The sequence below is a fragment of the Octodon degus genome, unplaced genomic scaffold, assembly GCF_000260255.1.
Source record: "Octodon degus isolate 3935 unplaced genomic scaffold, OctDeg1.0 scaffold00007, whole genome shotgun sequence".
NCBI lineage: Eukaryota > Metazoa > Chordata > Mammalia > Rodentia > Octodontidae > Octodon > Octodon degus.
This window is the reverse complement of record NW_004524583.1, coordinates 18498067-18511521: the sequence shown is the minus strand read 5'-3', so window position 1 is coordinate 18511521 and position 13455 is coordinate 18498067. Positions and strand designations below refer to the sequence as shown.

The 13455-nt window shown below is 47.5% G+C and overlaps 1 protein-coding gene across 3 annotated transcripts in view; it reads left to right on the top strand.

Annotated features, from left to right (window-relative positions):
• Positions 1-13455, top strand: part of Syne2 (spectrin repeat containing nuclear envelope protein 2) — a 225010-nt gene that overhangs the window by 193623 nt on the left and 17932 nt on the right. For all 3 annotated transcript variants that reach the window (XM_023702960.1, XM_023702961.1, XM_023702964.1), the window contains one exon: positions 6717-6879. In XM_023702960.1, coding sequence (XP_023558728.1) covers positions 6717-6879 — 163 coding nt within the window. The remainder of the gene's footprint in view (positions 1-6716; positions 6880-13455) is intronic.

Sequence of the window (13455 nt, the reverse complement as noted above, 5' to 3'; positions counted from 1 at the left end):
CCTGCAGGCCATGTACACTTGCCTAAGCTGCCTAAGAGGTGCTTTAGACTGCAGAACTACCTCACTGGCCCCAAAACAAAATTTTATTATTTTTGCTTTTGTTTTGTATATCTAGTATAGAGTCTATAGGGTCTCACTACACAGATCGGGCTCGTAGTGATCCTCCTGTTTTCAACCTCCCAAGTGCTGGGATTACAGTTGCGCTCCACGACGCCCAGTCTCAGTTGCCAGAGACGGAACCCCTGGCCCCTGCATCTGCCTAAGCAGCCACTTTAATCCACTGAGCCATCTCTCCAGCCCCTCCCAAAACAAAATTTTAAAAGAAGGTGTTAACAGTAAAAGATCTAATGCAGGTTAAGTATCCCTTGTCCAAAACACATAGGAAGAAAGGTGTGTTGGACCTCATACATTGGGGCTCTGGAATATTTGCATGTGCACGAGGACACATCTTGGGGGCAGCACCAATCTAAATGTAATTTTCACATGTAGCCTGGTGGTCATGTCCTGTCATTTTTATGAGCACACATGCGTACCACATAAATTCCTGGTGGCAAGCATGTGAATGGGCGGAGTTCGTCCTTGTCCTTCCTGCGTTCCTTCTCCCTCCCTCTATCCTGCAGTCCCCTCTCCCCGCCTTCCCTTTTGTTCTTCGCTCATACTTCGGGTTTCCCTTGTAAAGACAGGCCTGGGTATCCAATCCCCGGTGCCTGATTTCTATCACTTAGCAGTGACGGTCTCAAGGTATATCTGTTTTCCTACAAATGACTCAGACTCACTGTGGCAGGGATTTAACTGCAGCCACAGGAGGTCTGACGTGTAATTTCCCATGTATGGCTTCACAAAAGTCTTCACATTTCAGATTTCAGATTTCTGGGTTAGGTATGCATGACGTGTATTTATAGCCATACCCATTGGCCAGCCGTAACCTGCAGGCGTCACATCAATTTTATGTCACATTATTGTGGGTGGATGACACTCATGTTTATTCTGTAGCCTATTTCTACTGATGAACTGCTAATTTTAATATATGAATTTTATTAAACAGTACTGGACCGGGGAGATGGCTCAGTGGAATAAACACTTCCCTGGCAAGCGCAAGGGCCTGAGTTCAATCCCTGGTTCCGCCAAAAAAAAATAAGAAACAGTACTTTACAAGAAAAAAAAAAAATGGCAAAAAATACAGACTTTTTAAATATTTATTGTTTGTAAAAAAAAAAAAAAAGCATCAGAATTTTCAAAATCAACTTTTTTGATGTACAAAGCTGAAAAGAAATAACAAATAAATTCCTATATGAACTACAATGAAAATACCAGCAGGACTCTAAGACAGAAATAATCTTTGCTTCAGCTGTCACACCCAAGGCAGTCTTCACACATGACAACTGCATGTTTCCCACACACACCTTACACTAACAGCATGTGTGCTTAGTTTTTCTTGTGTCACAGTCTTGTCACCTGCCATCTTCCTGTTTTTCCAGGAGCTTCCTACTATGTTGTACAGTATGCATGTCTGCCATAGAAATAACCTTTACCTAGGGCCAGCCAAATAGCTCAGCAGATTAAAGCGCCTGCAAGCAGGCGCAGGGGCCAGGGGCTCGATCCCTGGTCTGCCCCTGGGGTGCATTGAGACTGGGCGTGGTGGCACTTGCCTGTAATCCCAGCTCTTGGGAGGCTGTAAACAGGCGGATCATTACAAGTCTGATCTAGTAGTGAGCCCCTGAACACCCTGTAGACCGTTCCCTAAGATACAGAAAGAAAAAAGGAATAACCATTATTTCAGTTGTCACACCCAAAGCAGTTTTCACACATACGCAAGGGTCACTTACACTGAAAGCGTGTATGTTTTGTTTTCCTGTCCTTTCTTGTAGAGCAAAGTTGGTATCTTTTTGGTTTTCCTGTTGTCATAGTAGATCTTTGGGTACTGCGCCTGCCTGTTCATCTGTCAGCTGACTGATGTACTCTACAATTTTTTTTGGAGTGTAGTTCCCTGGGCAGAAACATTTTGTTTGTCCTCTGATGTATGTGATCTCTGAGGAGTTCCAATCCCAGTCTTCTGAGAAAATTTCTCCATGACATTTTGCACTTGTTATTTTCTTGTAAACTATCAAACTGTACATGTTTAGGTTCCAGTAAAACACCCACTGGCCAGCACTTTGTGTTTCAGGTGCCATCATAATTGCTGCAGAACTCATCAACAACATCTCTCTCTTTTTTTTTTTTTTTTTTTGGCAGAACCAGGGATTGAACTCAGGCCTTTGCACTTGCCAGGCAAGCGCTTATTCTGCTGAGCTATCTCCCTGGGCCCTTTATCAACAACATCTTCTCTGCTTTGGTTTTAGTGTAGAAAGTTTCCATCTCAGTCTTTTATCAAGGCTTCCTCATCAGTATTTCCATCGTGGTGCAATATTGACAAGCGCTCTGCCAGTTCATTTTTCTTTGCCATATATAAGGCCAGTGTTATCTTTCTGAACTCTAAAGACTGTACTATACAATTTTGCTTTGAAATTGCAGTATTTTACTTGGAATTTCTGCTGTGTTCCTGTCTATAGTTCCTACACTCTTCAACTTGTGTTCTGTTAGCAAATGTAGCCTCAAGGGGAAATAGGCAAGCCCATTACGGAATGTCACATTGTGATTAGTTTGGGAGATGGGAGCAACAAATCTGTTCACATCATCATTTGGTTGCTTGCTATACAAAAAAGGACCTGGTGGCTGAGTTTCAGGATAAATTTCCAGATTAAAAGCAGAGTAAGTCTTCGCCAACTACAAGGGCATAATTTTTTATGCCACAGTTTGAGGGTTTTCTGGGAATGCCCTGCCTGAAGCTACAGTGACCATGAAAGGCTGCAAGGTGTTCACCAATAGCCATGTATTCAGGTGGTGTGTAAATCGCTTGACAGTTACGCACAAATCTCTGCAACAGCGAGCAGGTAACAGCCAGATTGTCACATAGGTTTCGATTTGTTTTGTTTTGCTTTTTAATGTCTTGGTGGATATTTTTGTCATCAAACCTCACGCAATTTTGAAGGAAACCAAATATCCTCAGTGTCATCATTATTCTCCAGGACTCAAACCTACCCCGTTGCTTTTCCATAAGTCTTTTACATTCCTGTGATAACCATGAGAAAGCCCTGCTAAGTACAGCAGACGTATGAATGCTTTCAGTTCTGTTAGTGAGGTGTTCTAAGAAACACTTTTTTTTTTTTTTTTTTTTTTTTTTGGTACCAGAGATTGAACTCAGGACCTTCTACTTGCCAGGCAGGTATTTATGCTGCTGAACCACCTCCCCAGCCCAATAAATACATTTTTTAATATGGCTATTGGTGCATACAGAACATTTTACTAGTATTACAGCATTTGTGTATTTCACAACATCTACAGTATTTTGTCAGTTACAACTTCCAACATTGAATGGTAGTGCTGGCATTCCGTCCAATAGGTTTCACCCCTGCCAAAATTCTCACTATATTTTCAGACCTAGTTTTAACATTGGCTCACTTCATTTGGTTGCATGTCCATTTTGTACCATTTTGATGAGTCACATATGTACTCACTCCATTGCTGTTTTCTTCATCCTCAATGTCAAGGAGGTCTGCCTTCCCTGCATCTGTATCAGTTGATTCGTGTTCCACTTCACAGTCACAGAAACTTGGGCTCGTGTGGTCAGCGTCAGAGTTGTTGTCACCTTCATCTTCAATTCAGGAGTGATCTGAAGATTCACTTTTGACCTCCTCCAAAACTTGGAAGTCTGGTTTTTCATGTGCCATTGTACTGAATTGGGTACTTCTACCATAAAAAAATCAAAATAAACCCACATTCCATTATGGTGAAGTACACTTTACATAGCAGAGGAGCGGTGTGGGCGTATTTTACCTCCAGGCTGCTCAGTTACACATAACCCTGTTGGCAGGAGCATACGTGTGGGTATAAATCCCAGGCTGACGCTTCTGCGTATGCACACACACCTTGCTATTGGTCCCAAGTGGATAGACACAAAGATTGCTTCCTGTATCCCCTAGGCATAGCTCCTGAGACACACAGCTGGCTACTGTTATGCTAAAGTACAAATTTACAGTAAAAAAAGAGTATGGGACAGGTTTTTTCAACCCAGTGTTTTGTTCTAACAAGTTCCTGGTTTTGGCTAGCACAGTCCTGGGGAAGCTGAACAGATTGTCTGTCTGTCTGTCTGTCTCTGTCTCTCTCTCTCTCTCTTTCTCTGTCTGTTTCACTTACTCCCTCCCTCTCCCTCTCTCCTGTCTAAGCCCCAGGGTTAACAAATCAAGGTCACTGTGTCTGTGTTTCTACACCAAGGCTATTTCATTGCTTGTTAGCTCCCTTCAGATAAAGCTTTCCATTTCAGTCTGCTTCTGTGTAAAACAAGCAAGAGCTGGGATTCTCACTCGGGGAGGGGCGGGTGCAGAATGAAGGCAGTGGGCATTCCGGGGTGGTGGCGCAGGAAGGCTGAAGGCATCTGCGGAGCTCTGGTCCCCGCCTGGAAGACCTCAGGGCCAGGCCTCACCGCGCAGGAGCAGCCTTCACAGCTGTGTGGGAGGCTCTTGTGCCTGCGCCAGTGTGTGCACGAGAAGAGTGTGGCCCACAGCTGTGGGAAGCTAGATTATGCCTGCGTGCAGATTTGACCCAGGAGTCAGTTATATATATATTATTTGGCACAGGATCTCACTACGGAGTTTGGATTCATAGTGATCATCCTGTCTCTATTGAAAAGTAAACCAACTTGCAGCTTTGTAGGCAGTTTGCTGCAGTGGACTGACTGTGCCTGCAGTCCCTGGTGTTTCCCTGTGCCAAGTGTTGTCCCCTAAATCTCCTGCAGTCCTCTCAGCGCTCCTGTTGACACCGTTTACAAGTGAGATCAAACATAGCTGGTACTGGAGCCCAGGACCACGCCTCTGGGCCGGGCCCTCACCACCAGGCGCTCTTTCTGGCCTGCTCGCTTTAGGGTGCTGTTGGGAATACAGCCCTTGTGAGGCCCAGAGCCTGGCAGCTCAGGCATCACTGCAGCACCTGGTGGGCAGGGAAGAGCTGGAGGATTAGCACTTGCTGCATGCCCGCGGCTCCGTGTGCACCCTCATTTTGGATTCACAAACTTCCTGCAAGGTGATTAATCTTACAGATAGTGAGGACACGAGGTCACAAACTCACTCAGCCCATAGATGCAAAAGAGGACGTGGGCCCTGGTCTGCTCGCCGCCCAGCTCTGGCCGTAGCCTCTCGCACATCCCTGAAGGCTCCGAGGCCTCCTGGAGATAAGGAAACTGAGGAGGAAGGTGTTTCCCTGCTAATGGAGCCTGAGCTGGAGGCGTCCGAGATCCACTCGGTCGGATTGTAAGATACAAAAAGCAGGATGCAAGAAATGCAGTGGTCTATGTAAATCCTGACCCAGTGCTGGGGAGAGGCAGGCACAGAGTGTTAAGGGTCACAGAGGGTCCCTGCGACCCCCAGGTGCTGCAGGAGTGTGCAGGGAGGGGCTGGGATGAAGTTCTGGAATGAAAGCACAGCCCCTGTGCTGCGTGAAGGGTCAGAGCCCCAGAAGCCATTGACCCTTGAGGTGCCAGAGAGATCATGGGACTGAGCTGATTTGTCAGGGTGGGGCAAGCAAGGGTTGATGACGTTTCGGGCCTGGATCAGACCTGCCTTCCAGCCCAGATGGGCCTTGGCTGCCAAACCAAAGGTTACTGGTGCACAGCAGCGAGGCCCTGAGGAAGTTGTTAAGGCAGAGACACTGGTGGCCGAAGGCCATTCCTGGAGTGACGTGCTCTGTATCTCCAAGACGAGCCCTTGCCCCTGTCCTTGAGGACTGCACAGAGTTGGCTCCTGAGGCATCTCATTTCAGGCTCGGAGGAGCCTCCCTGGGCAGCAGGTGAGCATGCCGGAGGGCTGTGCTGAGGCCGTGTGTGAACCTTCGGCCCTGCTACTGCAGCTTGGGCCGGGGGAGAGCCGAGGACATTCATGCAGGAAATGGCACTTAGGCCACGCTGGGGCGCAGGTTCCCTCTGCCCCTCGTTGCTGCATGACAGAGTTGTCCCGTGCTGCACTGGCATGGCTGGGTTTGGTACTTGTTCTGATCTTGCTCAGAGGTCCTCTGAAGCACATCCTGGGCTGAATACCAAGTGACTCAGGTGTGTGGCATCATGAACACATTCCTGTTAGCTTGAACCACCAGTGGCACACGTATGATTGTCCCACAGGGTGTCACATATAGCATGTGGGACAAGTGAGACAGTCAAGGCTGGGACAGTCAGGCATGAACCACTGGTGCCCAAGCCACCTGGCAGTGAGACCTACCAGTTATGGCCCCATCATAAATATGTTCGTCTATCAGGAAAACATTGATTGCCATAGTCCTGGGCAGACCCAAGACAAAAACTGGACAGAAGTCAGGCATGATTATTTTAGAGAGAAATGGCATCTCTTCTTCTCTAGAGCCCCAGGAAGATGGGTGGGGGCCTCAGGGGACGTCCTGTGTGTGTAGATAGAGTAAGGCCATTTGAAAAATCTCCTGGAACATCAGCTTTGCAAAGTGTCATGTGCTCTGTGAAACCTGGAATCTGGTAACAGAAGAATTGTTCCTGCTATAAAATCAAAGCCAAGTAGGTTCCCTTTTACCCCCCATTACCCCAGCTGGCCTGTGAGTCTCACCACTAAATGCTGGGTTCTGTTTTCCTCCTTTTTTTTTCCCCTCCCTGCAAATGTGTTTAGGGTGAAGAAGCTGAAGGAGACATTTGCTTTCATCCAGCAGTTAGACGGAAACATGAGCAACCTTCGCACCTGGCTGGCAAGAATCGAGTCGGAGCTGTCTAAGCCGGTTGTTTATGAAGTGTGTGATGACCAGGAGATCCAGAAAAGGCTTGCTGAGCAGCAGGTAGGCGAGCGGAGCGGTGTCGGGGGAGTCCGCGGCGCAGCACGCCCCGTGCCGGCTAGGCTTCCGCCTGTTCGCACTTAAGCATACTAGGACTCCGTGTCTCTCTTTGTTGCTGTTTGGTTTTGTTTCGTTTTGGCAGTACTGGGAACTGAGCCCAGGGCCTCAGCGCTGAGCTGTATCCCCACCCATTTTTTTATTTTGGGCCAGGGTCTCTAAGTTGTGCAGGCTGCATTTGAAGTTGGAATTCTCCCCCCTCAGCCTTTCAGAGTGCTGGAATTACAGGTGGGAGGAGATCCACTCATGGATCTCCTTGTCTGTTACACTAAATAATGTTTAAGGTGCAGATCCTAGTCATGGTGGTAAATAGAGTTTTAAATTTTGTCACTTTTAAGAACTTTGATCTTTGTTGTGTTTTGTTGACATAGTTTTAGAAAGGCAGAAATGAAAGACAGTTTTTCTAACCAAAGAGAATTTTCATGCGATTATATTGCTTTAGGTCCGCTAGAGGGTCAGAAAAACTAGTAGTAAGTTGGGCATGGCGGTGCCAGCTTCGGGTCCACAGTCCTGGGGCCGCGTGCCCCTCGAAGGTCAAGCCGCAGGCTGCGCTTGCAAGCTAGTATGATTTAGTGTTGCTACAAATTGAAAGTAGTGGTTTGCCCACTTGCTGTCATCTAGACGTCATCTAGATTCTGTCCTAGCTTTGTGGAGAAAAGAATCCTGAGACACGGGCCGCGATGCCTCAGTGGACGGGCCGCAGCGGTCAGCGCCCTGCTCGGGGGAGTCGGGCGCTCCTGCGTTGTTGCCAAGCTTGATCCACTCGAGAGAATTTCTTCAAACAGTCTCTTAGCAGACGAGGCTTTGCGAACCTTTCTCTGCAAGTGGGAAGTTGTGGGGTTTTTTGGTTAAGTGGTGCACAAGCTAGTGATAGCTCTGCTCTGAGGCTAACGTGGGTAGGGGCTGAAAACAGTGTTATCTTTTTATATGTCTGAACTATGACCAAACATTACATTGCAGAGAATTTATTTCCAAAAGTATGTAATTTGGCTGAGGAAGGGTCATTTGAGGAATTTTATAAATACGGCCCTGTACTTAGCGCCCAGGGCAGGAAGCAGCACAGCGTGTGCTCCCCGAAGCCGCCCCAGCCTCCCCGTCCCCTGGGAACAGCAGCCGTCCTGCCGTCTCAGCACCAGCTAGAGAGGTTCGGGCCCGACGCTGTGCCATCAGCCCGAGTCCTGTGCAGCTGCGCGTTTCCCCATCCCTGCTGTGTGGAATGCCCCTGAGTTTAGCGGGTGAGGTGGTCCACTGCATCTCCTTTCTCAGGAAATCCAGAATATAAGAAGGTCCCCTGTGTGTGTTCTGGAGGGACACGGTCCTCCCTCCCTGTTCTCATTGGCCCCAGAAGGTGACAGCCTGCAACTCTGAGCAGCTGTGTTTCAGGGCAGAGAGGCAAGGCGAGCTCCAGACGCCCAGCCTGGCTGGAAGGAGCCTTGTGGGGCATCTGTACCAAAGCCCGCCCCCTACCCTCAGGTGCGTAGAGCTTCTCTTGGCCCTCCTTGTTCCCATATCAAAATGGTACATTATTTCAGTCTAGTAGATTTGAAGGTGCCCTGTTTGTTCAAGATGCAATCAGAAAATATGGTGACTATTATTATTTAAATTTTTTTTTTTACAGTAAAAAGCACATTGTTCTTAATCCCCCTAGACAAAAACAGTTATCCTGTTTTTCTTGTACCTGTTTGAAATAGTTCTGGAAATCTTTTGAGAATGCCTTTAGTTGCTCTTTTGTGGCTTTTTTGATGTTCTCAGTCGAATCAGAACACTTTCCCTTCATGGTCATCGTGATTGTGGGGAAGAGCCAGAAGTACCAGGTCTGAGGAACAGAGTGGGTAGGACGCACGGCGGTAGGTCTGTGAGCCCGCCTTCCCACTGGATGGCACTTGACAGCCGCACACACCACGTGTTTTGTCGCACCTGGTAAAGACACCCTGCAAGAGGACTTCAGAGCTGCTTCAGAAAGCGGCAAGAACAGTGAAACAGTTCAAAGTGAGGGAGAGCGTTGTGAAGGTTAATGGCTGTGTTTTACTATAACACACTGGAGCAGTTGGAATATTCACCAAATATTTAGGTCATACATCATTCGAATCACCATAATAGGATTTTTTTTATGAAAAATGTCATAAAATAGGAGAGTCACAATAGTTAACACACTGTGTATCGTTATCTTCAAACTAGTTAGTCAAAGTACAAGACAGTGCCAAGAGAGATTCTTACAAGGAAGAAAAAGGTATTAGCATAAAACTTTTCATTAAATTAAGCAAAATTAGCTGCTTAAAAAATATTTTAAGGTGCGTACTAATTTGTTTCAGAATGCAATTCTTGCACATTTTGGTTACCAAAAGTTACGGAGTGAGTGTTCAGGACTATTGTTACATTAAGGAAGTCAGATGTTACAGTTTACATTTTGACGTCCCCCCAAAACTTCACACAGGCAGAGGTGGGGCTTCGGGAGGTGTGGGATCAGGATGTGTGGTACTCTTCCCTGGATTGGTCCACTGATGGGTTTGCGATGAGTGCGAAGTTAGGAGATGAAGCCTGGTGAGAAGGGGGCAGTCACAGTCACTGTGGTGTCAACTGTCACTAAGAAATGCCCAGTCGATCAGTCTAGCATAGTTCTAGGTGTCCTGACTGATGAATTGAAGAGGGCAGACTGATCCTGGATATGATGGCACCAACCAGTTGGCTTGTGGCCTGTGTGGGATAAAAAAGGAAACAAGGAAGGCTCGCTTCTGCTGCTTGGAGGGGCTCCCGGCTTCCCCTTCACCTCTGGACATCCATCTCCTGCCCTGCAGCACAGACCCGCTGGCTTCCTGATCAGAACTCGGGAAGTGAGCTCCAGGCCCTTGACTTCGGTCTGAATCCTTCGGATTTCCGATTTGCAGACAGTCCTTTTGGCAGCAGGCAGCCACTGTAAGCCCACCTTTTAAGTCCATATGCATTTCTTCTATTAAATCTGTTCTCCGAGTGAACACTGAGTGATACAGGTTTCGGTTCCTGAAAAGCAAGGTCACTGCTATGACTGTTCCTGGCCATGTGATTCAGAAGCTTTTGGAACTGGCTTGTGGGAGGAGTTTGGACAGGAGATACTAGCCAGAGATACAGTCATAGAATGTTGGGAACCGATTTTGATGGGAAATTCTGGTCAGAGCTCAGAAGACCAGAACGCTGATAGAAATGCAGTTGGTAAGACCAGGCTCAAGAGGGTTCGGTCAGGAACAAGGACTACATTGGCAGTTGGACTCCAGACCATGCGTTTTGTTTTGGCAGAAAATTTGCATTTTGCTTGAGTCCAGAGACATTGTGGGAGACTGAGATTAAGGGCAACAGACTAATTAATCTGGTAGAAGAAATTTCAAGACAGTGTCATGTTGAGACAGTGGCATAATGACTGTTGGGGGTTTTTTAACCTTCCGCCTTGAGAATCAAAAGCAAATGGCCCAACAGAATGATTTTTAAAAGTTTCGACTTTGGCCAGAAAGAAAGTTCCTGTAAAGTTGGGTTATGCAAAGATGGAGCAAAGGATAACTTGGTTCCTGAAAAGCTTAGCATGAAAAAGCCAAGTACTTAGGGACAGGATAGTAGAAGAGACGGCCCGAGTGTACCGCGAGCACCAGCAGGACTCTGCGGTGTGCAGCCTCAGAATTGCGAAGGTGAAAGGCTGTGCTCTAAGAAGAGAGCCCCAGGGGACCACGCTCCACCATGGGGGCAGCTTGAGGAATGGGAATTGATTCCTCAGAAGACAGTTCATCCTACTCAGTCCTCTAGGCACTCAGAGGCCTCTGCAGCCAACCTCACGATGTGAAAGGGCTCAGCTGCTGCTCCAGCTAGCAGCAGACCTTGGCATCGTCCACACGGTGCTGCTTTTTGGTGCACACAGATGCAAGCGTTGTGGGGCCACATTCACCCAGACTTCAGAAGAAGGCCTGGGAGGCCAGGGAACGTGCTCCCTGAAGGGGCGGTACATGGAGCTGTCTGTGGAGCCAGTGCAGTGCAGACCTCAGGGTGTTAGAAAACCCAGGAAAGCAGAACATCTAAGGGAAGTTACCAGAAGTGACCAAAGCTGAGAGGCTGTGGACTGCAGCCGTCAGCAGTGTCTTAGGGGTGAGGCCGCCCAAGCCCTCTGGAGTTGCGTCTTGCCACGGGTTGCCTCAGATGCTGGATATGGAACTATGGAATTGAATGTTCACCTGCTGGATTTTGGTCTTGTTTTGGTCCCGTTCCTTTCTATACTCCTATTTCACCCTTTGGGAATGGGAATTTTTATCCTGTGCCATTATGTGTTGGAAATGTTTTAAGTTTCTTTTCATTGTTATAGGACCTCAAAGGTGAGAGTTGTTTGCCTTCAATCTCAGATGAGTTCAGGCTCGAACTTTTCAGCAGTGCTAAACCTGTTAGGGCTTTGCCATCTCTTAGAGACTGAATGCATTTTGCCTAAAGGGATGCACGTGTGTGTTTGGGGAGCCAGGTTGGAATATTATGGTTTAGATTGTGACGGCTCCCCCAAACCTCGTATGCTGATAATTGGGGTTTGGCGAGGTGACTGGAAAACGGCCATGTGATGCTCATCTCTGAATTAGTCCACTGATGGGTTTGTAGCCGAGTGATGCTGGGAAGTGAAGAGGAAAGGGGGCCGCTGTGGGCGGAGACTGGAAGGGTCTCTGTCCCACCTCTGCGCTCGATCCTCGCTCTGCCTCCTGCCTGCCCTGCCATGAGCTGGTTTTCACTTGCCATGCTGCCCTGCCACCATGCCTTGGAGCCCGCCAACTCTACAAACTGAACCAAAATCAGCCTTTTTCCTTCTTTAAGTTGTTGGTGGTATGGTATTGTGGCCCACCAATAAGAAACTAAGACACATGCATTTGATTTTTTTTTTTTTTTTTTATTGCTGTGGTAACAAATTACCACCAATTTTATAGTTCTAATGAATGTGTTCCTCTCTGGAAACTCTAGCAGAGAATCCATTTCTTTGCTCTTGCTTTGAGAGGCCCCCCGCATTTCTTGGCTTGTGGCCCCTTCTTCCATCTTCAGAGATACCAACATGTGTCTCTGTGAGACAGTCTTCCTCGGCTACCTCTTGTTCCCACTAAGTCCTGTTTGCAAGAATCTTCACGATTTTATTGAGCCCACCTAGATAATCCTAGAGAATCTTCCCATTTCAAAGTCACATGATTACCAAATGTAATTCTCCTTTGCCATGTTACCTGACATGCAGGCCGTGGAAGGAGGATCTGGGCAGCCCTGGGATGCTCTCCAGCTCATCTTTGTGTTGCCACAGCTGTCCTGCCAAAATTTTCAGTATTTTGTTGAAAAGAACTAGTTACCATGTGCTATTATAGAAAACTTAGGCCGTCCAAAATAACTGAAAGCAAAATGCCACACAAAACAGTTATGTTTGGGCCACCTTCCAAAGCTTTATTTATGTATCCATCTGTAATAAATATGATGACTTGGTTGAGTGCTTCCCAAAACAAGACCTGGACCTTGGCGCTCGCCTGGGACCGCCTCCTGTGAGAGCCTCAGCCTGCGAGGTAGGTAGCGCCACGCTGCTGGGCTGAGGAGGGTGGAGGCCAGCCGCAGAGCTCTCGCCCAGCACCGAGGCCCTGCGCGTGGTGCTCAGGACCACGAAAATAAGAGTCATTCTGTCTGTCCCTGGGGACCTGGTGGGGCGAGCTTAGGCCCTGTAAGAGTCCTCCTTGATTCTGTCTTACAGCTCTTTTAGATAAGTTTGTGCTGTCACTCCTTCCAAACCCAAAGAAAGCGACTGCCCACCTGTTTCTTAAATCACACACCACTTTCATGGAGTCTGCAGCACTTCTCCCCAGTTCGTTTTTTGGTTTCTTGGTTCCCTGTGAGTGCTGGATGGTGGTGTGGGGCACTTCGGGTTTGCTCGCTCTGTCCCTATGTACCAGCAGCCTCTCCCTACAGGCCATTTCAGTTTGCTCCAGACGCTGGAGGCCACCCCAGCGTCACCCTTCATGTCCTGCTTGCCACCTAAGGCCCTCGCATGGAGACAGCCTAGAGCGACCACCAGCTTTTCTCCAGCAGTCTTTCTCCTTGTCTGGCTTCTTTTTATCTTCATTCTTCCTGGTTGGACTTTCTTCTCCAGTTTCAGGTCTTCTCCACCTCCTCTTGCTGTCCCTCCCCACCCCCGCCCCAGCTCTTTCCCAACCTCAGGGCTCTGGTCTGTGTCACCTGCTCTGGGGTAGAATGAACCCTTTGCAGAGCCAATGGAAAGTTATCACTGTAAGATGTTGTTGCAAGTTATTCCTTAAATCTACTTCTCGCCTCTCAGCCTTTTGACTAAAATCAAGTATAAATCTACTTCTCAGAATTTGGATGGTTTTTGAAATTATCATTTAGATTTTTCTCCATGGGTAGGGTTATTTCAGTTTCCCAAATTGTACTTGCCAAACACATACATGGTTTATTTTTAAAATATATAGCTCACTTTTATATTTTACAGAGTAATTAGTTCACAGTGAGACAGAATTAGTCCATTCTACAGTGTTTTTAGAGGCT